Source organism: Martes martes (genome assembly GCF_963455335.1).
Source record: "Martes martes genome assembly, chromosome: 8".
Classification (NCBI taxonomy): Eukaryota; Metazoa; Chordata; class Mammalia; order Carnivora; family Mustelidae; genus Martes; species Martes martes.
Genome location: NC_137895.1, coordinates 118,224,332 through 118,248,570, shown reverse-complemented (window position 1 = coordinate 118,248,570; position 24,239 = coordinate 118,224,332). Strand labels below are relative to the sequence as shown.

Here is a 24,239-nt window from a genome sequence, read left to right as displayed (position 1 = left end):
GATCTTGGGCACGTTACTGTTACCTAACTAGTCTAGACCCCCTTCCCTCTGCTGTGGTCCAGGGTTGAGAGCACCAGCCTCACCAGTTTATGAGGAGCTCAAAGAATAGGAGCTTTAATTGAAAATTCCCTTACAGTTCCAGGCAGTTTTTATTTAGCACAATGTGTTTAAGTAACCTGGTGACTAATAATGCTCAAGACATTTTACAGGTATCCATCCATATCCACTTTAGGCTATGTAAAATTCTACTTTAATATTCAAATGGATCAACCATGACCATGATAAACTTCTTTAAAGGAACGGTATAAAAACCTTTGGCTAATCTCAAAAGCAAGTAGTCCGGAATGCACCAGTATTTTTTGACCCTTTTGTACAAAGCCTTACTGGAAATGACAGTAAAATAGAAACAAAGCTAAGCCACGATAAATAGAAAATCAAATGCCAAACTAAATTTATTTTGCTGAAGAAAAATGAACTGTAAGAAAAACAAGTGCAGTCTAGATTTTGCACAGAGGGGGAGAAGACCCTGAGATTACCAACTGTTTATCACGATCCTAGTGTAGGTACTGAAAACAATATCAATACAACTTGCACAGTGGATTTACAGTTAAAACTCAATCTAAATATTACCCTTGAATATTGGCTATATTTATACTGAGAGAACAAGTTCTGACAACTGGGGAAACTAAAGAAGCTAAATGTTGACTTAAAATAGTTAAAGGTTTTTAATAGCTTCATGTAGGGAGTTTCTATTTTACTGATTAGGTCCAGCTTTTTAATAAAATAAGGGTAACACAGGTAATTAAACTCTCAAGGACCCATTAAATTTCTAGTAATAAGGACAAAATGAAACAAATTTACTGAAAATAGCCATTCCCTTTGCCCTCCTGTTTTGCATTTTTTACCACAAGTAGACAAGAAGAACTGGACAGTAAAACACAGACTTAAGACAAATATTAAAATTACACCTTTAAATCCGTGAGAATTATAATTCAGAATAAGCTTGGCCATTGAAGCACCTGTAAATCTGTGATGCTTTCTTACCACAGACACCATGTGACTATTTTCTCATAAAGAAAACCTAAGAAATGGCACCCAAAAATGTATTTTTCCTTGACTCCTGCAGATTTTGGTTAATACACTGAGACTCCAAACTGTAAAAATTTACCCTATACTATGAAAGAGCAAAGTCATGTGGTAGCAGTATAATGCATAATAAAGATGCATTCTCCCAAAAAAGAGGCTCAAGATTAAGAAGATATTTGAAATGCTGCATTCTTGAAGTCAGTTCAATTTTACCCAAACTTATTTTAGGTCATCAAAGCAATGGGGCAATGAGCTTAGGTATAATTTAATAGGAATACTGAAAGCCAGATTTACTTGCTGCGCTTACCTTTATGTTGGACACCATGATTACAAATGCCGCAATGAGAGATGAAAACACATTTTTTCCCGATTGAGGTTTTACTGTGCAGGAAAATAAAAACAAAAACCAAACAAGGCATATATTCCATTTCAGTCTTCATGGTTCAAGTAAAAAAAGTTCTCATTATTCAGGTACATACTTTGGCCAAGCCAAGTTTAGCTTTATCACATTTAAAAAATTCATGTATAAAAAATAAGTACCAGTTCAAAATATAGATTATTTTAAGAAGGGCCTGCAGGAAATATAAAAATAATTAAATTTGGTGGAAATGTTAAAACTGCCTGAAATTCAGAAGATGTAATATGAATGTATTGTATGAAACATTATTGTTAGGTGCAACTGCACTCAGGGATATCTCGTTTTACTGTTTATGTTTAGACCAGAGGTACTCAACATGGATCTCTTAATTCATGTCACTAAGAAGGGCCCTTCAAGTGCTCCCTTTCCTCTGCTTGGCACTCCAAAAAACCCTCCCGTGGTCCCACTGCCCCATCCTTTCAAAGCAGCATAATGGTCAGCCATGCTACAATTTGAGGGCTTTTTGGAAATTTTTCTTTTAAGGGAATAAAAGTCTTTAAGAATTATTGGTTCAGACATACTTGCCTCATATAACAGCTTAGACTGCTTCAAAATATGAAACTGAGCTGTAATTAAATTCTTTTATATTTAATTTTAACCTTAAATTTCTGTATCAGTAAGACCCAATATTTTCATGAAAGTAGGAAAATAGTATAATTCAGTATCATCTGTTTGTCTCAAATACAAGTACAGTAAGTAATAATGGGAATGACAACAGAACAGAAATAACACTTGTATATATTTGCCCAAACTGGATTACCTTTCTCCAAATTCAAGGTGTACGCAGGCTGAATATTTGATCTGAGTGACTGTTCACTATCAGTTCAATGCTTAAACACCGAAGGAGGCATTTCTTTATTCCCACAGACTTCGTATGTATGTATATGCTCATCTGTAAATAGTTTTCATGTTTGGTATCTCATTACTAAATATGTGTATTTCAAATTAGTCTACGACCCTGTGTTCTCTTCAGAAGCATCAGTAATACATTTGGCCAATAGTTTGAAACATGAACTGTAAATTAACAAAGCATATAGTCTTGAAAATATGAAAAGAGTCCCAAATACTTTTTTGAAATGTCAACATTAGAAAAAAACAAAATACAATCATCGGCTCTATTTCCTGAAAATTCAGTTGAGGTAACCTCTGCAAGTCACAGCTCCACACTTGCACACAGTTCTGACCCTCTTTTTGGCTGGGCTGTGGTCAACAGAATCTGAAGATATATCTCCAGAACCTGATTTCACAGAAAAAGAAATACGGAAATAAGAGTTAAGACAATTCAGAAGGAAGTTCAAATTTTCTATCACAGTTTTAAGTAAATGTGAATATTCAGAAACAAATCACTGAATTATCTTCAAAGGATGGTGTGGGCTAATAAGAGATAAAAGCATATCCTATTAGCCCATATTTCTAAGAATAGCTTTTGGAAATGATGGGAATTAATGGGAAAATCTGATACACATTTAGTTCCATACATGGCTTAAGGGCCATAAAGTGAGGCCAAATAGCAACAACTTGTAATTAATACTTAGAAAAAAAACAAAGGAAAGAAAAAACATATTGTTACAATAAAGCAAACAAAATACCATTTTTCTTTTTTTTTTTGGAAAAAAGCCAAATCCAAGTAGGAATGGATTAAGTTCACTTGTGATTTAAGTTGTATTTTCAATCTTTTGAATATACATCTCTTAGTAAATATTCAGAAATGTATGCATTAAAGAGCATTACTCAGCTTAAGGTCAGGCAGACCTGGATTCTAGTTCTACCTCTGTCAGATTAGCTTTGTGACCTCGTTTTTTCTCTTACTATTTGCTTGGTTCAGATCTTTTGGTTCAGGTCTTTTACTACTCTGATTCTTCATAACTGAAACAACTGAACACCAATCAAACTGTACTTGAAAACCATACCTTTCATTTGATAATCAAAAGTGAGCTCTTCTCCAGCATATATGGTTCTTGTGGAAAATAATGCTATTCGGGGAAGACGGGTGTCAAGGTTGTCAATGAAAACATTGAAAACCTGAAGATTTGGGTCACACTAAAAAGGAACATTAGAATCCATTTATGTAAAAAATGACATGAACAGGCTCTTCTACATGCCATATAAAATATTTAATTTCTTGACTATTATTTTAAGTTCTATTAGAAATTACATTGTTTATTGTTCAGCAGTCTTTGAGGCACGCAAATTAAAAAATACTGTTTTCACTTATAGAAAATCTCAGACATACACAACACTAGTAAAAATAATCCACATAGGGGCGCCTGGGTGGCTCAGTGGGTTAAAGCCTTTGCCTTCGGCTCAGGTCATGATCTCAGAGTCCTGGGATCGAGCCCCGAATCGGGCTCTCTGCTCGGCAGGGAGCCTGCTTCCTTCTCTCTCTCTCTCTGCCTCTCTGCCTACTTGTGATCTCTCTCTGTCAAAATAAATAAATTAAAAAAAAAACAATCCACATATATTCACCCTGCAGCTTTAACAATTAACATTTTTACCAATCCTGTTTCATCCAGTCTCAACCTTTTAACTTCTCTGAGGACTTGTCATGCAAACCCTAGATAACATTATCATTTCACCTGTATGTAGTTCATTTCAATAAGGCATAAAGGAATAGAATACAACTATTTAAAAAAAATCAAGTAAAAAAAAATCAAGTCAGCATTATACAACTCAAATTTCATACTGCATGCAGTTTCATTGCTTTAACTTCTATTTGGAACTCTTTATAAAATTTTGAAAATTCTACATTGAATTTTGGATAATGCAAGAAGAAACATCTATGTGAATCATCCTAAGAAATCAAAGTTAAGTGTTTACCTGTTTAGAATACATCTATTTTGAGAGTGTCTCAAATTTAACATTAGGAAAAAAAATTAAAGCAAAAGTTTAAGTCAATCAAAAAAACTAACAACAAAGGAGTCAGAAGGTCCCTGACATTTCACTATTTAAACATAAACTAGTTTCTCAGTATAAAATCCATCAAAAGTTTAGCATGGCCTACTTCCTTAGATGGGCAGCTACAGAACCCACCCTTATCTGTGGGCACTTGGTAGGTACCCAGTAACTATTCATCTCCCTTATTTTTACAAATAGTTTATAGAGTATAAAATTCTACAGTTAGAGTTCCAGCTGTATTCTAAGTTCGTTTCAAACATGAATTAAAAATACTAACTTATAACTTAGAAAAATAGCCCTAAATACTTACTCTGCAAGTTCTTAAATTTTATATATGTATTAATATGTTACATGTTAACCTCTCCAGCTGCACGTGATTCCTAACCTTTCTACCTGCTTAATTCCTCCACTAACTTCATCTTCTACATTAAGACAAAACCTAATTTACGAAGTTATGGAATGATTAAATGAAGTAGCATACATAAAAACTCTGCAAAATGCATGGTATTTGGTAGGTACCTCAGTGAATTTTCCTAATACAGCAATAATACCATAACCTAACCTAAGAGGTCTTTGTATTAAAATACTCTGGAAAGATTAAAAGAGTAAGTAATTTAAAGATAATTATTCCTCAACTATGGAAAATCATTAAAAACACTGCTAAGTTGATTAGTCCTGTCTATTCTCTAAGTGTCACTTACACTGTGATTCACAAAATGAGAGACATTTCCGTATCGGGCTGCATCCACTGTGAATTCATCAGATTCATAATCCAAATCAAAGAGATATGTGATTCCCTTGTTGTCATATAACTGCCCCCGTCTTTCAGCTTCTTCACTTGTGATTACCTAAAAAGAAAAAACTATAGTATATTATATAGCTATTGTTGAACTGAAGAAACACTCATTCATAAAATATTAACATACTAATGCCTACAAAGGTTTAAAAAGAAATTAGAGTGTCATCAAGACAAATATTCACACTAACTACTCTAGAAGAGCTGGATGAAAAGATGTGGGAAACTAAGGGTAGAAATGACTGCAAAACAATCAAGGCTGTTTAAGACAGAAATTAGGACAACCCACAATTAAGACAGTACTACTTTCATTCCAATGTATTCCGCTACCCAATTACAGCTTTCTGTAGGACATAAGGGAATGTAAAGGACTAAATTTACAAGTAAAGATACTCATTTGCAACGACACAGATGGAACTAGAGGGTATTATGCTAAGCGAAATAAGTCAATCAGAGAAAGACAATTATCGTATGATCTCACTGATATGTGGAATTTAAGAAACAAAACAGAGGATCATAGGGGCAAGAGAGGAAAAAAACAAAATCAAACCAGACGGGAACAAAGCTTAAGAGACTCTTAATCAGAGGAAACAAACTGAGGGTTGCTGCGGGGGGAGGAGGTGTAGAGGGATGAGGTAACTGGCTGATGGACATTAAGGAGGGCATGTGATATAATGAGCACTGGGTATTACACAAGACTGAAGATTCACAGACGTGCACCTCTGAACCAGTAATACATTATATGTTAATTAAAAAAAAAAAGTAAAGATACTCTAAAAGGTTATTTTTCCTGGAACTCATCTGTGCAGTTACAAATGGAAATTTGTTACAAATATAGGAAAGGCCGCATGCTAAATTTGCAGTCAACTGTAGGGACAAAGTTTAGTTTTGCTGAATCAGCTGTTTTCATGAAATTCTGTAGCTCAAAACCATCATCTACAGTTCTGTTCTAAGAACACAGCTTTACCAGATGCTCAGCTTAGGAAACCAAAAATGTCTAAAGTGATTCATGGTGTCAACCAGACTTAACCACTGCATTCAGTAAGCCAAAACAGAGAAGAATTTGATTATACAAGATCTGGTATACAAGATCTCAAATAGTGATTTACAATAATCTGCTGTTGTAAAATTGAAGGACTGAAGTAGGGTTCCAATTTAATCTCCGTATTCTAGATGAATACAGATAATTATACATGACCTAATTCCACATAAGTTTTAAAACGTCAGATGTGACAACCTGAGATACGTAAATCACACTTGAATTTTCTAGTCACAACTTAATCCTTCACCCAGGTTGAGGAAGTGTAGCGCAGGGACAAAGCACACTCATCTTAGAGACTTGGTTTTGAATCCTGCCTCTTCTTCACTACAATGTGACCTTGTGCAAGTTGCTCAACCTCTCTGTGCCTGTTTCCTCATCTATAATAATGGAGATAACACTACTACCTCCCAGTTATTGAAAGGATTAACGAGTTAAAACATAAGGTGCTCAGAATAGTATGTGGTACATACAAACACTATTTTTTCTACATTTACATTATACATACAAGAATATCAGTTCAGTCTTTGGCAATTTAGAGAAGAGTCTCTCGCTGAGCTACAAAGAATCTGGATTTTCTGGTGGATGCAATAAATGCTTTTAAGTTTATTTTACAACACTTGCTCAGAAAGCATTTGTTTACAGTATCTCTCACGTTGATATAATGTTTAGTTTTGCCAACTACACTTAACCATATTTAGTCAAGTGGATGAATTATAATCTAAAAGTTTTCGAAGTCAGAAGATGTTTAGATCTGATTTTCTTAGGGCTTTTATGTAAAATTGATTGTCATATTTTACAAATTCCAGTTTCAATGACTATTAATGGATGGTTCTGAAAGAAGACAATTTTGTCATTATATATATATATATATTTTTTTGTTCATATACAAGTGTGTATTTCTAACTATGCCAGTGAACCCTTCTCTCAAACCTGAAATTTTTACATACTTGCAAATGGTAATATAAAAATGTACCAATATTTGTTACGGATATAAAAAAAAGCATAAACCTTCCATTGTTTGTTATAAGGTGAACATACCTCTCCAACATATTCCATGACAAAACTCATCCTTTTAATCTTCACAAGGGTTTTTACACCCCAGCCACAACCATTGCTAGTTCGAAAGATGCAAAGTGAATACTGGGTGCCTTTTTGTACGATCCTATTGGGACAATCAGGTCCACATTGACACCTTGAGTTGCATTCATAAATGGGGGTACCAGGTGGGATTTTAATTTGCTGGTTTTTATTATAAGCCAAAAGAACTCCAGCTTCAGCAGGACAACATTTCTCAAAGAAGCAATCTGTACATGAACAACCAAAGGTAGCTTCATTGACTAAGCTGATTCCAGGAGCTGGTTTGTATTCATTAATGTAGTAGAAGTCTGAAGGTGGGCCCTCTAAGTCAACAGTATTTTCAACAAAAATCATTCCTTTATGATTCTTTCTTCTGTTGAGTTCATCTTGCCATCTCTGCAGAGCTATCCTTTGTTTAGCCTTCTTTACAATGTACTCAGCAATGGCAGGTTTCAAGGCTTTGTTATTGTCTTTTAGAGATATTGCTTTGCCTTTGTTTACCTGAGATAAATAATTATGCTTGTCATTAGAGAACTGCTGAAGTAGTAATGGGCACTTGAGATTTTGCAAAGGTTCCCAAGTATTTGTAGAATCTGGCCATCCTTTCCATTTTACAAGATAATATTCCATATCCTTAAAATATAAAAGAAAATTGAAATCAGATGACAGTCCTAATTACTTAAAATAATTTAGTATCTTAAAGAGTAATGTAGCCATTATCATTCTTCTTAATAAAGCTCAGAATATATTGAGTCAGAGGTTTCTAGTGGATGAAATACAAAACGTAAAACATTTTTCTTTATATTACATAAATTATGTACAGAATTTAGTTGTGGCATCGTATGTTTGAAAGCACAGGTGAAAGAACTGCACATGAAGATAAGAGTACTGAAATTCACAAATATGTTACCAGTCATTGTTAAAGTCGTATTTCTTATTTCTCTCAATCCTGGAAACAGGTATTCTCAAAACTAACAATTTACCACCTACATTAGTGCTTCACCCGGCCAGCACAGATGGAGGCATCCTCTAAGGTAGGGAATTTTAATATTTTACATTGGATATAAGGCAAGTTCTATTTCTCAATATCATGGGCACACATCCCTTAGATGTTCTAGAGAGACAATGTCCAATACAGTCATTCCTAGCAGCATGCAGCTATTAAGCACCTGAAATGTGACTAGCCCAAATTGAGGTGTGCTTTAAATGCAATACACACTAAATTACAAACACTAAACACACAAAAAACTAGAATACTTAACATTTGAAAAAGTTGATTACATACTGAAAAATATTGCTTTTACTGGATTAAATACATTATTTTTTTTTAAAGATTGAATTGTTTAAACAACTCTCTGTGCCCAACATGAGGCTCAAACTCACAACCCCGAGATCAACAGTCACACACTCTACTGACTGAGCCAACCAGAAGCCCCCAATTAATATATTACTGAAAGCAGTCTCACCTGTTTCATTTCACTTGTTTAATGTGATTACTAAAAATTTAAAGTTATATTTATGTAGCTTATATTATTTTACTGGACATCATGAATCCAGAGAATTCTTACCTTATTTAGACTCACCCATGAATGGAGAAGGTAGCAGGCACTTGATCAACCCACCAAAGATCAAACATTTTGATTTAGCTCTCACATTGCTGTTGGTCCCTAGAATTTTGCCTTCCTACCCCAGCGACTTGACTAGGTTCTCTTCCCTTAAAATCAGGGAATGCCATGTTAAGTTTCTCTTAAAAAAGGTAGTTAAGTGTGTATAATAAAATTCCAAAGTCCTTCAATTTTTCCTTTGTCCTCCAGATTAACTCACATATATCCACATTCTAAAATATGAAAGGGATTAAACTGTATATTCTACAGTTTTTAGTTATTTTAAATCATGGATGTGGATTAAAAACTTAATTGGGATACATCTGCTTTTCCCTGAAATTTTTATTAAAAATTTTTAATTTTTATTGTTTTTATTATAAAGGATACATATAACACTTGTTTTACTATTCATAATTTATTCATGCCAAATAACCTGGAACGTTTAGGAAATGCTGCTGAGCCACAAACTGGGGTAAAGGAGTCCCCAGGCAGCTTTGCTGAAGCAAGTCACTTAGCCACTGAGTTAGTTTATTTTCTTCCCACTGATTTGTTTCAATGTTTTAGTATATTCTACTCAATAAGCAATACTGCTTATGAATTAAAGGAACTTTCCTTCTTTATGAAAATGGTCAAAATGTGCTTTACCGGTTTAAAAAATGTGGTTAAATTAAGGTGTGAGGATATGCACAAAAACTGTACTCTTTTGAAAATACATATTCTGATTTCAGGGAAAAAAAGGAAAAGCTTAAACATATTGAAATGTTAGTCAAACTGGCTTACTAAATGTTACACAGACTTCTCCCTCCTGTCAGGTAACTACTACGATTTAGGATTTATGTTAGTAGATATCTGCTCAACAACAATGTGACCCATATAGGAGTATCTAACGTATTTATTCTACTTCTTAATTAAGAAAGTTTTTAATTTTTCTACCCTGGAATAAAGCAAAGCAACTCTGGCCTTTTTTATTTTTTTTTTTGCTACAGTTTTCCTACCATAACCCCGGATTATGCCAAAAGTTTTCAGCAAATAATGGAAGAAAGAGAAACACTGGCTTCAAATCAGATTAAGCTAAATTATCATTCAGCAAAACCAGTAACACCATGACACTGAAGTCAGGTTCCAAAGTAATATATCATATTGTTTAGTAATGAGCCAGCTGCATTGTTAGTGAATAAGTTTTGTATGTTAACCCCATCAGTACCTACTTAATTTACGGATGGTAAAGATGTTTATAAAATTTGAGTGCCTTTGGCAAAACAGTATAGAAATACTAGTAATATTTTATTTCTACTTGTAGACTTATTTCAGTGAGTGCATTTTACTTTAAATCCAAAAAAAGATATTTCCATCTTGAAAAATTAGTAATTTTACACAGAAAAATTAGTTTGTCCTAACAAATTTAATTAATTCATTAAAAATTCCAAATAAAAGCCCAGAAGTTCATAAGCCTCATATATATCAGTATTTTATTCTGATACGCAATCAACTCTTGATTACCCATAGAAATGGAGTACGGCTGTAAAATGATCCATCAATCACTCCTGTATCATTTAGAATGCATCATAAGAATTTTTTCTTAAACACATTTTCCCCCACTATATTTGGCTTAGGTTAAATTCATTCAAATATTTTAGTATTTAAAATAAGTACCTTAAAGCTCAGCCACTAGGGGGTGTGATGAGATGTAAAGTACTGCTAGTCTTTAGGAGTAAACTCTCACTGGGAAAAGGCAGCAATAACATATAAAGTCAGTAGCAATGCAAAGCGGTACAATTTTAAATGACAAAACAAGACAGTAATTACCACTGATATAAAGGAGGAAATCAATATAGTCAGAAAGGAGCACAGAGAAAGCAGAACAAACTAAACCGTGAAAGACTGCTAGGATTTGTTGGGGAGGGAACAGGGCAGGCAGGATGAAAAACACCAGCAAAAGTGTGGGGCTAAGATTTGTATGAAGTATCCAGAAAACAGTGAAGAGATGGCTTTGGCTGGTTCAGAATACTGAAGCGAGAGGTTAAACTGTAACAGCAAGGCAAGAGCAAATTTTAGCCCTGAACACTCGACAGAGGCATTTCAACTTTTTTGTAGGCCAATGGTTTTTACAATTCTTAGAAAGCCATGGGGGTTCCGTGGGAAGCTTCATTACATACAAATACATCTGATTCCATCTTGTTTATTAGAAACAATTTACAAGTTTCCTAATTGCCAAGCCAATGATTCTTCAGTCTACATGTTACTTGACTTGGGCTTTGACATCGCATTTCTCTCTTCACTACTGTTCCTTTACTGCCTTCTTTGCTCAGACTACTCACTATCACTGCCCATCACTTAATGAAGATACTTGGGGCTCTGCCCTAGGCCCCTTTCCACACCAAGTAAGTATTTATCACTTTTGAGAATCTGAAGAAAGCTATGGACCTTCCCCTAACAAAAGTCACATATATACTAATTTGGATAACGGAGAATATTTGGATTCCAGAGGTTAAGAATCCTTGCTCTAAATGCTCTCTGGGCAACCTCATCACTCCAGTGGTGTTAATTACATACTGATGATTTCCAAAACTTTATCGGCATACCCATGCATCCAATAGCCTACTGGATGCCCAACAGGTTCTTATATCCATCTATCTCCATGGAACTCACCACTGTCCTTCCTAAATGGATTTCCCCCACTGTTCCCCATCAAGGGTAATCTTACCCATCATCTACCCAGTCACATGAGTCACAAACTAGGAGCTCAATATAGATTCTCCTTCTCAATCCATCACCAAGTTTCTTTGGATACTTGTTACTGTCCATCTTTATTACCACAGCTCTAGTTATTTCAGGCCTTCAATTCTTGCTGGGATTACTGAATTATTCTTCTAATTTGTTTCCCTACCTCCAAACTGACGACACCTTAATTTATCTTTAAGTTTTCTTATAAAAATAAGAAATCCATAGCACCAGTCATTCTGTAACTTTAAGAATTTTAATGGCTCCCCCACTGCCGAAAGAATGAAGTTCAAACTTCCTGTTATAACAAAGATCATTCTTGATTGGGTCCTTGATGCTTAACACAGTCTTCTGGCATAGCCCCATTCACATAACCCTCTCTAGCCATACTGAAGCCATACTGAACGATGGCTGCTAATATTTGAACATGCCAGGCCTTTTCACCCCTTTCTCCTTTCTTTACAAAGTTCTAATTAAAATGGCCTCTTACATTTCCATAATGAACTTATTTTGGTCTCATTTTTTATGTATGGAAAACCTATTCATCTTCAGAAGTCAGTTCAAATGTCACCCACCCTGTGAAGTCTTTCCTGTCTCTCTTGCCCAGGGAGAACTGACTACTGCCAATCCTCTTGTGTTCCCATTTCTAAACTTAACCAGAGACCAAGAGGGATGAAATCTTATTCTTCATAGCCCCCAAACCAAGCACAATTGCCTACTATATCCTAGGCTTTGACTAAATGTTTCTGGATGCAAAACAAAAAATATGACTACCAACATGTATGCAATATAAAAAAAATCACAAGAGTAACCATATGGATCTTTAAAAGAAATACAACCTGTTAAGTTTGATCTGGATATTAATTCATGTTTTTTTCAATATTTATTCTGTCATTGGGGGTCTATAGCCAGTAAGTGATAGCAAGCACAAAACCCTAAAATAAATAAATAAATAAATATATACACACACATATATATATGTGTGTGTATATATATATATGGGAGAACAAAAAAACAAAAACTATCTTCCTGTTAGCTAATTTTTCCATCAAGTTTTGAAATCATCTTTTTCAGTATTAGTAGTAGAACAGCCTGAATCTAATTATGAAAACACTAGTGTTCCATGGAAAGTCACTGGATTTTCAGGCCAGTAAACTGACCAAGTAGCAATTCTGAGAATTGGGCTAGTGGCCTAAGACTGACACAACTTAGCAACATGACCCTGGAAAAGCCCTTTCTTGGAGTCCTCTTTTCCTGATGTCTAAAATATGGATTTTAGTCAAACTATTTCTATGTTATTCTAGTTCTTAACAAACCCCTCTAAGTGCAGTCTTTCAGGAATATTAATCTATGTTAGATGTGGACAATTCTCCCAGTATGTGCCATGCTCTGTGGTGGTTCTAGAGACACAGAACTACCTGGATACTTTATGAAGTCAAAGCTTTGGTAATATTTCTTTCTTAATATTTGCTTATTAAGGGAGAAGCCTTACCAATGTGCATGGGGGTTCTCATTCTTCACTGATGAGCTAAGTATGTTAACAAAGAGTATTCACAGTTTCGTCAGAAATGTTTCCATATGAAAGGTGAACACGGCAAGAACATGGTGCAGAAAAACCATATAGCACTGACACTACCACATATTGTTCAAGTGGACCCCAACATGAACTCACAACAGTAAGAGCCTTGCTGTTCCTCCAGTGAGCGTTCATTCCATTTCCCAAACTGGCTATTTCAGAACTCCCCCATTTTGTTCAAGGTCACAATCCCACTACCTCCCCCGTTATTTTCGGTAGCACTAGACCTCTGTTCCTAATGCAGAGAGAAAAGAGAAACTCCCTTAATTTCCACCCTTCCATGGACGTGTAACTAGGGAAAAGGTGGATGCAGATACAAGAGATGTACTTCATCAATTATCCCACCTCTCCTGTCTCTTCAGGTTCTCCCTACTTGCTCTCACCAGCATTTAAACCTCCCTGATTCTTTTTTTTTTTCTTTTAGCTTTTTTAGCCTCCCTCATTTTTTTTTTTAAGATTTTTTTTTTTTTTTAATTTGACAGCCAGCAATCACAAGTAGGCAGAGAGGCAGGCAGAGAAAGAGGAGGAAGCAGGCTCCCCACTGAGCAGAGAGCCCGATGAGGGGCTTGATCCCAGGACCCTGGGATCATGACCTGAGCTGAAGGCAGAGGCTTTAACCCACTGAGCCACCCAGGCGCCCATTAAGCCCTCATTTTTTATTATTTTTTAATTTTTCCCCCCTCATTTTTAAAAAGGAATATTAAACTAAATCACCTTTGAAATATAAATGCTGGAATATGTAAGGAATTTCAAAAAGATAGGATTAATTACTAAAAGTTGAGAGATGGGAGACTAAAGGTCACAGGGGTGGAAGATTTCTTTTCAGTGTAAGTTCACTTTCTATAATATTCAATTTCTAAAATCACATACATAGATCACCTTTGCAGATTTTTAAATATAATTACAAACACGTTTAAAACTTGCATAGCCCTTTCTCCCTTTCTTCAAAGCTAGAATTCTTCAAAGCATGGTCCATACAACTTGACTCTACTTTCACCTCTAATTTCTTACTTTTCTTTTCTTTTCTCTTCATTTTTTCTTTCTCCTTCCTTCATCCCTTCCTCCCTCCCTTCCTTTTCTTTCTAAGATTTTATTTGTCAGAGAGAGAGAGAGCACAAGCAAGAGCAGTGGCAGGCAGAGGAAGACGCAGGCTCCCCACGGAGCAAGGAACCTGATGCAGGATTCCACGCCAGGACCTGATGCCTAGATTCCATGCCAGGAACCCTGGGATCATGACTGAGCCAAAGGCAGACACCCAACTGACTGAGCCACACAGGCATCCTTCACCTCTAATTTATTCTTTAATTCATTCTATTTTGACTTCTTCTATCCATGCACACACACACACACACAAATATATTGATTCTTCTGGTTTTCTTCCTACCTTTCTTGCCAGTTTGTCTCAGTTGCTTTTATAGTTCTTCCCATGAGAACCCCTCCCCCATTCCCCCCATACTACTCATCAGTCCTTGTTCTCTTCTCACATTTTCTTTGCTTGATACTACAGTAGCCTCTAACCATTTTCAAACCATTCATGGCCCAAGAGCCAGAACACCATCTTCAACACATCCATCTCATTATGTCATTCCCCTGGTCAAAACCACTAAATGTTTCCCTACTGCTCTTAAGATAAAGTCCAAGTTCTTTTCTTGGAGTGTAGGGGGCTGTGTTCTCTGGGTCCTCCACATCCTTCTAGGGATCCTTTCGATCCCTCTTGCTGACTATGTTCCACTCACACTTTCTACTCCTTGAAGATTTCAGGTTCTCTTCTGCCTTAAGACCCTTCCCTACTTCTCGTCCCATCCTTCGGGACTGAGTTTAAACACCATTTCTTAGGAACGGCTGCCTAGTTTCTCTAGAAGTTACAACCCGCTGTTACATTAGCACTTACCTCAACTGTAAGTACATTGTACAATTACATTTAAGGTTTTCTATCCTCACTAGAAGATCAACTCCATGTATCAAGGGCCATACAGCTGTGTCATTAATTGCTGAGATCCCTAGTATCTAGCATATAACATGGCAGATGGCAATAAATATCTGTTAATTAATGGGTAACTGTATCCATTCTCAGAGCTTCAACTGCTATCTTTTTGCCAATTACTTCAAAATCTGTTTCCAGTTCTCATTCTGACTTAAAGCCACATTCTCAACTATGTACCAATCATCTTACACTTAAATGTTCTCCACCTTCACCTCCAAACCCAACACAGTCCTTCTATCTTAATCCTCCTATATTGCTGGGTCTTGGTAAGCAGTATTACCTACACTACTACAAGTCAGAAGCCCATGTTTTCATACATGTGGATTCCCTCACTGATGGATTTCTACCCAATCCTAACCACTAAATCACAGACTTGTACATTTTATAACCATGATAATTTTTTTAAAAATTTACCTATTTCTCTTTATCTTTTTAAATTTAAACATTATAATTTCTTGCCCAGAGAACTGGGCAAGTGATTCCCCCATTCCTGGAGAATGCTGTGAAAGTTCCTTCATTCATCTCTCATTCTTTCCCACTCCCACATTCTAGCACTCCATTCTCTGTAGAAAAACTATGAGTGACAGTGTACCTGTCTTTTTTTAGGCCTCAGTGCGATATCCCCTCTTCTGGGAAGCTTTCTGTGAGCTGGCCCTGGTGCACCTCCCACAGATATACAATGAAGTCTGCTACTGCGCTTATTATACTATACTGCAGTGGATGGTTTACTTGTCCATCTTTCCAGCAGGCTGTGAGTTCCTTAAGGTGAGAGACAGTTTCTGATTAATCTTTATTCTTCCCAGAATCTAATGTTGTACCTGACATACAAAAGAAACCAAATGTTTATTGAAACAACAGAAAGATGATATAGGAGCTATTAGTCAATAGACTGCTGCTGTAATCTAAATATGAAGCTAAGAAGATCTAGTGTACTGGTGATTGTGAGGATTGGAGAAATCACTGATGCAAAAGCCAATTCAATTCATTAAGCACTAACTAAATACCCCTTATGTACTAGAAACTACAGTAAGACAGAGTCCTAGCCCTAAATGGTTGCCAATTTAGCAGAGAAGGTATGAAACCAAGCTATAAAATGTGTCAAGTTCTAGAATAGTAAGAACAGTGCTCATTAAGTCCTGACTATAAAGCAATTAATTTTAGGGAAATGGGGGAGGGAAGAAGCCTCAAAAATAGGTAACCTTTCAGCTCAACTTTCCAGGCCGAAGAGAATTCTGTCAAGGAAAGAAGGAGAACAACAGTATTCCAAAGAGGGAATTGGATGAGAACAGCAAAAGGGTACAAGTGTGCCTAGCTCATAGTAGGTGCTCATTAAATGTTAGCTAAATAAAAGAATTTATAAGTATTTCCGTGTGGATAAAAAGTAGGACATGAAAAAATAAAGTAGGAGATGAAGCTGGAAAGGTAGCTGATGGCCAGATAATAAAGAACCTCAGTACAAAAGGTCTCAGCTTAGATTGGTAGCCATTAAAAGGTCTATAGCAAGGCCCTAACGCAATCAGAATTGTGTTTTAGAAACATCTGTAATGGCTATGAGGAATATGGTATTGAAACAGTGTCTCTTAATGAGCTAAATGGAGGGGTACGTGCCCTGAACGTGAGAGGGAAGAAAGAAAAAAGGGAGCAGTATATTGAAATAATACCAGCTTATAAAGTAATTTGTGCTAGAAACAAGAAGAAATGAGGGACCAAAATGTGCAAGTAAGGGTGCTTATTCCAAAACAGAAGCCAAAAGGACTGATGAGAAGAACGAAGGGGAAACCAAAGAGCAAAAGCTATCTAAAACCTAACTACAACAGTCAGAATCCTGTATAAGAATAATGGTAGCGCCGCCAATGTAGGCACAGACCCTGATGTAACTAACTGTTCAAGTACAGCAAGAATGAACAGGAAAACACAAAGAGAGGGGAAGTAGAGGGTAGCCTCTATCCTATTAGAGGGTAGGTAGAAAGGAAGAACTAAAAATGTCTGAACTTAAAATGTTACGTAAATGGAGGTGTTACGGTTTTGTTAGCTTAGGTAGGGAACACTACTAGATCAGGATGCAGATTTAAGGGAGGAAAACAGGTACAGTTTTGAATACGTTGAATATGGGAACCTATACAGTGTCCAATTTGAAATGAAGTCCATAAAGAGGTCAATGCCTCACAAAGATTTGACAATCATGAGTCAAAGAGATAGAAGTAGAAACCATGGGGAAAGAGGTCATCTACAGAGTCACTTCAAGGTGAGAAGAGGGCCAAGGACAGAGCTGTGGAGGTTATCTACTTTCAGAGGAAGGACAGCCAAGAGACAAAAAAGGAGATTCAAAAAGAATAGTAAGAAAAATAGGTAGAAAAAGGAGGGGAGCTAGAGATGAGTAACAATGATAGACAACACTTCTACAATATGACTACCACAGGTCAGTTTCTGTTGTAAACATTTATCTACATCAACTCATTTAATGCTAATCATAACCCTATAGATGGGTACACAAGTATCCTCACCTTATAAGTGATGAAATAGAGAGGCTAAGTAATTTGCTAAAAGCCACTCAACTAATAGATGGTAGATATGGAGTATAAGCATAGGTAGTCTCTCCTTGGACAAGAGAATTTCAAAGAAAGGAGAGGCCAACAGTGTCAGACATTGCTAAGGAGAGTAAGATTTGAGGTCCTCATATTTGGAATTAGGAGGTCACTGAGAGGGCATAAATCAGAATAAAGTGGGTTTAAAAGTTTATGAGAAGTGAAGAGACAAACCCCAGGAGAAAACTGTGTATCTCATGAGGGACTATCCGGCACGTATAAAGAACTATTACAATTTATTAATTTAAAAAAAACCCCAATTTTAAAAATTGGGCAAAGGCTTGGAATGGACAGTTCTCCAAAGATATACAAATGGCTGAAAAGCACATGAAAAGATGCCCAGCATCATTAACCATCAGAGAAACGCAAATCAAAAACACAAGGAGGTACTACTCCACACCCACTAGGAGAGCTATAATCAAAGAGTCAGATAATAACATGTGTTAGTAAGGAGGTAGAGAAATTGAAACACTTGTAATACTGCTAGTGGGGGTATCCCTTTGGAAAAGTTTGGCAGTTCCTCAAATGGTTAAACACAGAAACTGTATGACCCAGCAATTCAACTCTTAGGTATATATCCAAGAGACATGAAAACATGTCCGTACAAAATTCTCTACATGAATGTTTATAACAGCATTATTTATAATAGCCCCCAAACAGAAACAACCCAAATGTCCAAGTACAGAGTAAATTATATATGCCATATCCCTATAATGGAATAGTTGGCAATAAAAAGGAATGATGTATTAATACATGCTACAACATAGACAAACCTTGAAAACACCAAGCTAAGTGAAAGAAACCAATCACAAAGAACCACATACATATTGTAAGCTTCTGTTTGTGTGAATTGTCCATATAGGCAATCTACAGAAACAGAAAGTAGATTACAGGTTGGCTAGGGCCAACTGGGGAAGAAAACTGGGGAGGTTTGGGGAGTGGTGGCTGAGTGGCACAGAGTTTCTTTTTGGTGTAAAGAAAATGTGCAACCATCACCATAGGCAACTTTAGAATAACTCTGAGAGCATGCTAAAAGCTCTGAATTGTACACCTTAATTTAAATTAAATTAGTGTACAGTATGTGAAATACATCTTGACAAAGCTGTTTTAAAAAGATAATTGGAAACGAAGTAGAAGACAGGAATGCTTGAGTGGGGAGATAAGGTCGAAGAAAGACTGGGGGAAACCTGAATAGGTTTTACTGACTGAGAGAAGTCAGTGGAAACACACACACACACGTACACACACAAAAAAGCATCAGGGATTAAGCAAAATCCTAACGGGGATGGAGGAAGAAAACCAAAAAAACAGGGACAGCAAAGATAAAGATAACCGGTGTAAAAGTAAATTGAGAGTTCATACTTGAAGGAACCTATTTTTCACAGAAATAGAAGAAAGGGAAGTAAATACTTCCCTGTCTGTGGCTGAATATAAAGATGAAGGATAGAGTAAGAAGTCCAAAAAAGTAATAGAAGTTAGAAAAATTGCTGACAAGAAAAGGAAAAGAAAGCAACAGATAAAAACCTTATGTACAACTAAGTGGAGTGAGATTAGAAATAAGTTTTAATGGTGTCAGTACGTATGATTATAGGATATTTTTGGCTAGATTGGTCAGGCCAGTTTATACACTGAGATGCCAGGTGACTGGGCTGTTTTGGGGTGGAAGGTTGCTGAAGAGTGTAGTGAAATGCTTGATCATAAAATCCCATTGAGTGGGGAAGGTAATTAAATGAAAAGATGATGGATGTTTCAAAGGAAGAACTGGATTTAATGACTGAATCAATATGGAAGACAAAGGAGGATTTCTAATTCATATGTCTGGAAGAAATGACAACTAAATGACCAAAAAAGAGTTCTTGGAGAGGAACAGGCAAAAGAAAGATGATGAATTACTCAAAAATATATCATAAGGTTTAGACTAAGGAAGGTTCTTAGGAAAATAAACCTGTCATTTTATTTTTTTTAAGATTTTATTTGTTTATTTGACAGAAAGAGAGAGATCCCAAGTAGGCAGAGAGGCAGGCAGAGAGAGAGGAAGCAGGATCCCCGAGGAGCAGAGAACCTGATGCTCTGAGCCGAAGGCAGAGGCTTTAACCCACTGAGCCACCCAGGTGCCCCAAACCTGTCATTTTAAAGAGAAACAGGAATCAAGTGAGGCCCAGAGAAGTTAAATGACTTTGATAAAGCCTCAAAGTACCAATTGAAGATCAGAAATGATTTCAAAATCCAAGCCATCCTACTGCACCACAGAACGTCCCTAATATCTGGAGTTTGACATGATACAGGACATACAAATGGTAATGCTTCCTGAGGAAATTCAATAGCACTAAAATTGGGTTTGAATTTCTAGGTTTATTTCAGATGATAGTGGGGAAATATGATTCAGGAACAAAATGAATGACAGAAGCCAATATGAGATAAAACATTTGCTCTGGTAATCCACATGGAGATAATCAAGAGTTGGATGTAGAATGATATAAGCACCTTAAAATATTCTAATGCGAGAACATTTAATGCTTCAAAATCCTCTCAATGTTACTCGGCAATATAGATGCTAGGACATATAAATTTATTATGGCTTAGAATTTTTAACATTAAGAGCTTTTGCTTACTTTTAAGGTTCTTTTTAGGTTACAGAAATATGAAATACTGAATTGAAGTCTGATTAGGTCTCTTTTAAGGGGCTAGATATTTGCCTTACCTTTACTACCTTGTAGTCACACAAGTATTCCACCTCATAATTGTTTAGATTCCTTTTGGTGATTCCAATCGATTTACATGTGAGTTTTTCTTTTCTACATAATTCCTGAAGAGTATCAAGTGAAACTAGGCAAGGCACACACCAAGCTACAATAAGAAAATAGAATTCTTTACTAATGAAGTAGCTACTCAATTAAAGCAAAAAAAAAAAAAAAAGGAAAAATTTAAGACCTCTATATCCCACCCTTCAACTGGCAATTTTATAGGACTGAAAATTCATGACAAGAAACCATTTATGTGTCTTGGAGAAAAAGTTAAGCATTAAGGAACTATTTTGGTAAACTGGCCTTCTTGGATTTTTTTTCATAGGTCTCTATCCTATGCTTAATTAATGTAAATTAATTTCTACCAAGCCACCTGAACAACAAGTTTCATGTCTGTAAGCTTTCTTAAAATTACATATAGATGCAAAGGTCAACAGAGATAATGTTTTTACCTTTTCCATTATAGTCTGCCTAGAATACAAAGAATATAATTGGTTTTAATAAAATGTAGATCTCTAAGGCAAACTTATTAAAAATATCTTAAATATATTTTAAAACATCCTTATAAGTTATTAAAAACAACTTTCTCCCTTTCTCTTAGTTGGTCAATAAGAAATGAAATCTAATTGAAATATAACTCTATCGTATCATAGTTTTACATCAATCATATGCCCTACTTTTCCCATTCTGGAATGCTGAAGGAAATTTTAATTCCATTTATTATTCTGCCTATGCTGTATTATTATCAAGGTAAATAAGCCCAAGAGTTATAACAAATAATGAAGAATTTATTTTCATAATACTCATTTCCTGTATTGTTTTTAAAGCCAAGATTTATAAAACAGAGTAATCAATTTACATAATCCATATACCAAACTTTAAAAAAAAAAAATCAGACACACTCATACTTAACCTTAGACAAGCCAGTAACTAAATGTGCTGAAGATTTTTACTCACAAATTTCTGTAAACAGGATGCTACCATATGGCATATAAAATATGTTACCGCAAACTGATGTTTAGAAATATGTAATAAACTTGGTTTTATTGCTAGTGTTATGGTAAGCACTCCAGAGAATCAAGGGTCCTATGCCCCAGCCTTTGCTATCTGCCTACCTGACGTTAGTGATGTTTCCATCTTTCCAGATTTCAGATTCACTGAAAAAATGTGAGGGTGGGAGTTAAGTGGAATTAACCAAACAAAATCTACCAGTAAATTCAAGCTTTACTTGGTAGCTCTCCAAGGTAGTTCTGATAACCTTTTGTTTTGAGGTAAATTTTGAAGGGAGAGAGAACACACAGCAGCTCTTACTACATCTTTCCCTCACCCTCCCCAACTCATACTGGGGCTTCATTGTCAGAAACCTTGAAGCACGATTTCCACCACCCCGCTTCCTACAAAAGATTAATAATTCTAGACCACAAAAATGAAAGGTATTTTATCCAAAAAAAAATATTTGGGGGAGTGACTGCTTACTGTGGAGTGGTGGTTTGGGTGTAGGAGAGCGGTATAACAGAAATGACCACTTAAAATGTCTTCCATTTAAAAAAACTTCGGGATGCTTTGTGTAAAGTTATCCTCACTATGCTGATCACGGGCAAAGGAGGTTCCTCTTGGATATCACCCAAGCTGTGTATGTCTTGTTGTCCCTACCATTTTTATCTAGTTTAAGCTGAGGTTCAAGACAACGCTGAACGGAAACGCTATTTTTGAGAAAAAGACTGTAACATAAAAAACCGCAAACCCTTGGTTAACAATTCCGATTATCTATAATAATTTAGAAGATAATTCATTTGGAAGATTAAACATTTCATTACCACTACAAAAACCTTACACTAGGTTCACACTAACCTCTAGCGGAAGAAAAGTTTGGGGATAATGAGCTCATAATCTAGGTGGAGAGTAGTGCAAGCAAACACTTTAAATTCTAGAATGCCTTGAAAATTCCAGTCTTTCAGAGGGTGCGCGCGGCAGGCAGGCGCACACACACAAGCACTACACGCTAGGTATCTAATTCTCTGGCGTCCGCGTAAGTAACACGCACTTTCCCGGTGGGTATAAAAATTACCTTAAACCAGAGGCTACGTCTTCAAACACCCACTTACTGGGATATTCTCCGACGCGGAATTTACCCTTCTAGTGCGGCCATACTGAGGCGTATGCTCACTTATTTCCTGAGGGTTCACACTTCAGCCCCAATTTCTTTTTTCCTCTGATACTGAGGTCACATTTACACCACCGGTACTTCCCGCTCCCCGGTTAAAAAGCCAGCCCGAACACAAAACGTCCCGCCCAAACCACCACAAAGGAGTAAACCACACGCGTGCCCAAAGGCCCTCGAGCACCCCCCCGGGGATTACCAGGAGCCGCGGCGGCCGCCCGAATACCTCCACACGGCGACCAGGCGGGGAGGGGCCTCCGGCCCAACGGGCAGCGGGGGCCGGGCCACGGAGTCCGCGGGACCTCCGCGGAGCGAGAGACAGCCGACCACGCAGCAGGGCGCGCGGACCGGGCCCCGCGGAAGCGGGGCGCAGGAGGAGACGGCAGGGAGCGAGCGGGCCGTGCCGTGAGAAGGGTCAGGGACCGGGGGAAGGGTGAAGCCCGCGGGGCGCCTTTAGGGGCCAAGGTGTCAGCAGAGTGGAAGGCGGCGTTTCGCCGCGTCGCGCTCTGGCGGCCCCACGGATCCCGGCCCCGCTTCCTGTGCCTTGGGAGTTTGCCTGGAGAACGGGGGATATTGAGGGGTGTCGCTCTCCAGCCCTCACCTCCTCGCGCCTCGGCCCCGGCCGCCGCCATCTTGAGGAGCTTTCATTCAAACTGGCGCGGTCTGACGGGATAGCTCAGCTGGCTTGACGCCCCGCCCCTGCCCAACCTGCGCGGGAGTCGGGGGGCCCGGGCTGGGGGCTAGAATCTGCGACGCGTCCTGACGTCACCGGAGGCCGACCCCGGCTGCAGCGGCGAGCGCGCATGCGCCCCAAGTCCCATCCCTACGCGCAGGAGGGCGAGGGAGCAGCATGCGGGGGTGGGGGGGCGGGGCGCGCGCGCGCGCGGTCCCGGCCAAGCGGCGCAATCTGAGTTAGCCAGCCTACCTCGACCGGGTGTTGTAACTCCTAATTCGGGAGCATGCATACGCATCAGGCCTTCCTACGCTTTTTAGTTCTTCCACATCATGCAAAAATCCAACATCCACATCTACAGCTTGTAGAGTGGAGCTGTATGGTGCAGAGTAGGTTCACCTCCCATGCCTGTTCTTCAGCCACCTGAGCCCAACTAACCATTGTTTCTACACCCCTAGATCAAAGGTTCGCAAAATTGGTTGCATGTTAGGATCACTTGGAAAGGTTTTGCTTTTTGGTCCCACTCGCTGATATTGATTTAATTGGTATGGGGTGTGACATGAGCTTTGGAATTTTTTAGAGCTCCCCAGGTGATTGTAGTATGCAGCAGTTTGAAACCACCAGTCTCCATCTGTGCTTTTCACACTTGAATGGCCATAGGAATCATCTGGGGATCTTGTTAAAATGCAGATTCAAATTAGGTAGGTCTGGGCTGGGATCTGAGGTTCTGCCGTTTCTAACGAACTCTTCGCCCGATGCTTCTTGGTGGGGGGCGGGGGGAGGGCAGGGTCGAGCGGAAGGGAAGTTTGCTAGCAAGGCTGCAGGACGCCAGGTCTCTGCTGGACAACTGCCTAAACTCCTAACAGTCTCGCCACCC

General features: G+C 37.7%; 2 protein-coding genes across 3 annotated transcripts in view; one reads left to right on the top strand and one right to left on the bottom strand.

The window, feature by feature from the left end:
- The window catches only part of DCLRE1C (DNA cross-link repair 1C), a 49,156-nt gene extending 40,600 nt beyond the window's left edge, over positions 1-8,556 (top strand). Inside the window, exon 15 of the mRNA XM_080812125.1 lies at positions 8,274-8,556. Within this exon, the coding sequence (XP_080668251.1) occupies positions 8,274-8,347 (74 nt within the window). The 3' untranslated portion in view covers positions 8,348-8,556. The remainder of the gene's footprint in view (positions 1-8,273) is intronic.
- Positions 1,337-23,520, bottom strand: SUV39H2 (SUV39H2 histone lysine methyltransferase). Of its 2 annotated transcripts, none has more exons than XM_080812132.1 (5): positions 23,291-23,520; positions 7,276-7,947; positions 5,101-5,247; positions 3,415-3,544; positions 1,337-2,741 (listed from the first exon to the last, which is right to left on the bottom strand). In XM_080812132.1, the coding sequence occupies exons 2-5, from the start codon at positions 7,942-7,944 to the stop codon at positions 2,635-2,637; spliced, it is 1,053 nt and encodes a 350-aa protein (XP_080668258.1). In that variant the 5' UTR covers positions 7,945-7,947; positions 23,291-23,520; the 3' UTR covers positions 1,337-2,634. The 2 variants fall into 2 exon arrangements, with proteins under 2 accessions (XP_080668258.1, XP_080668257.1); XM_080812131.1 differs by lacking the exon at positions 23,291-23,520 and adding an exon at positions 20,486-20,515.
- Between the last annotated feature and the right edge of the window lie 719 nt (positions 23,521-24,239).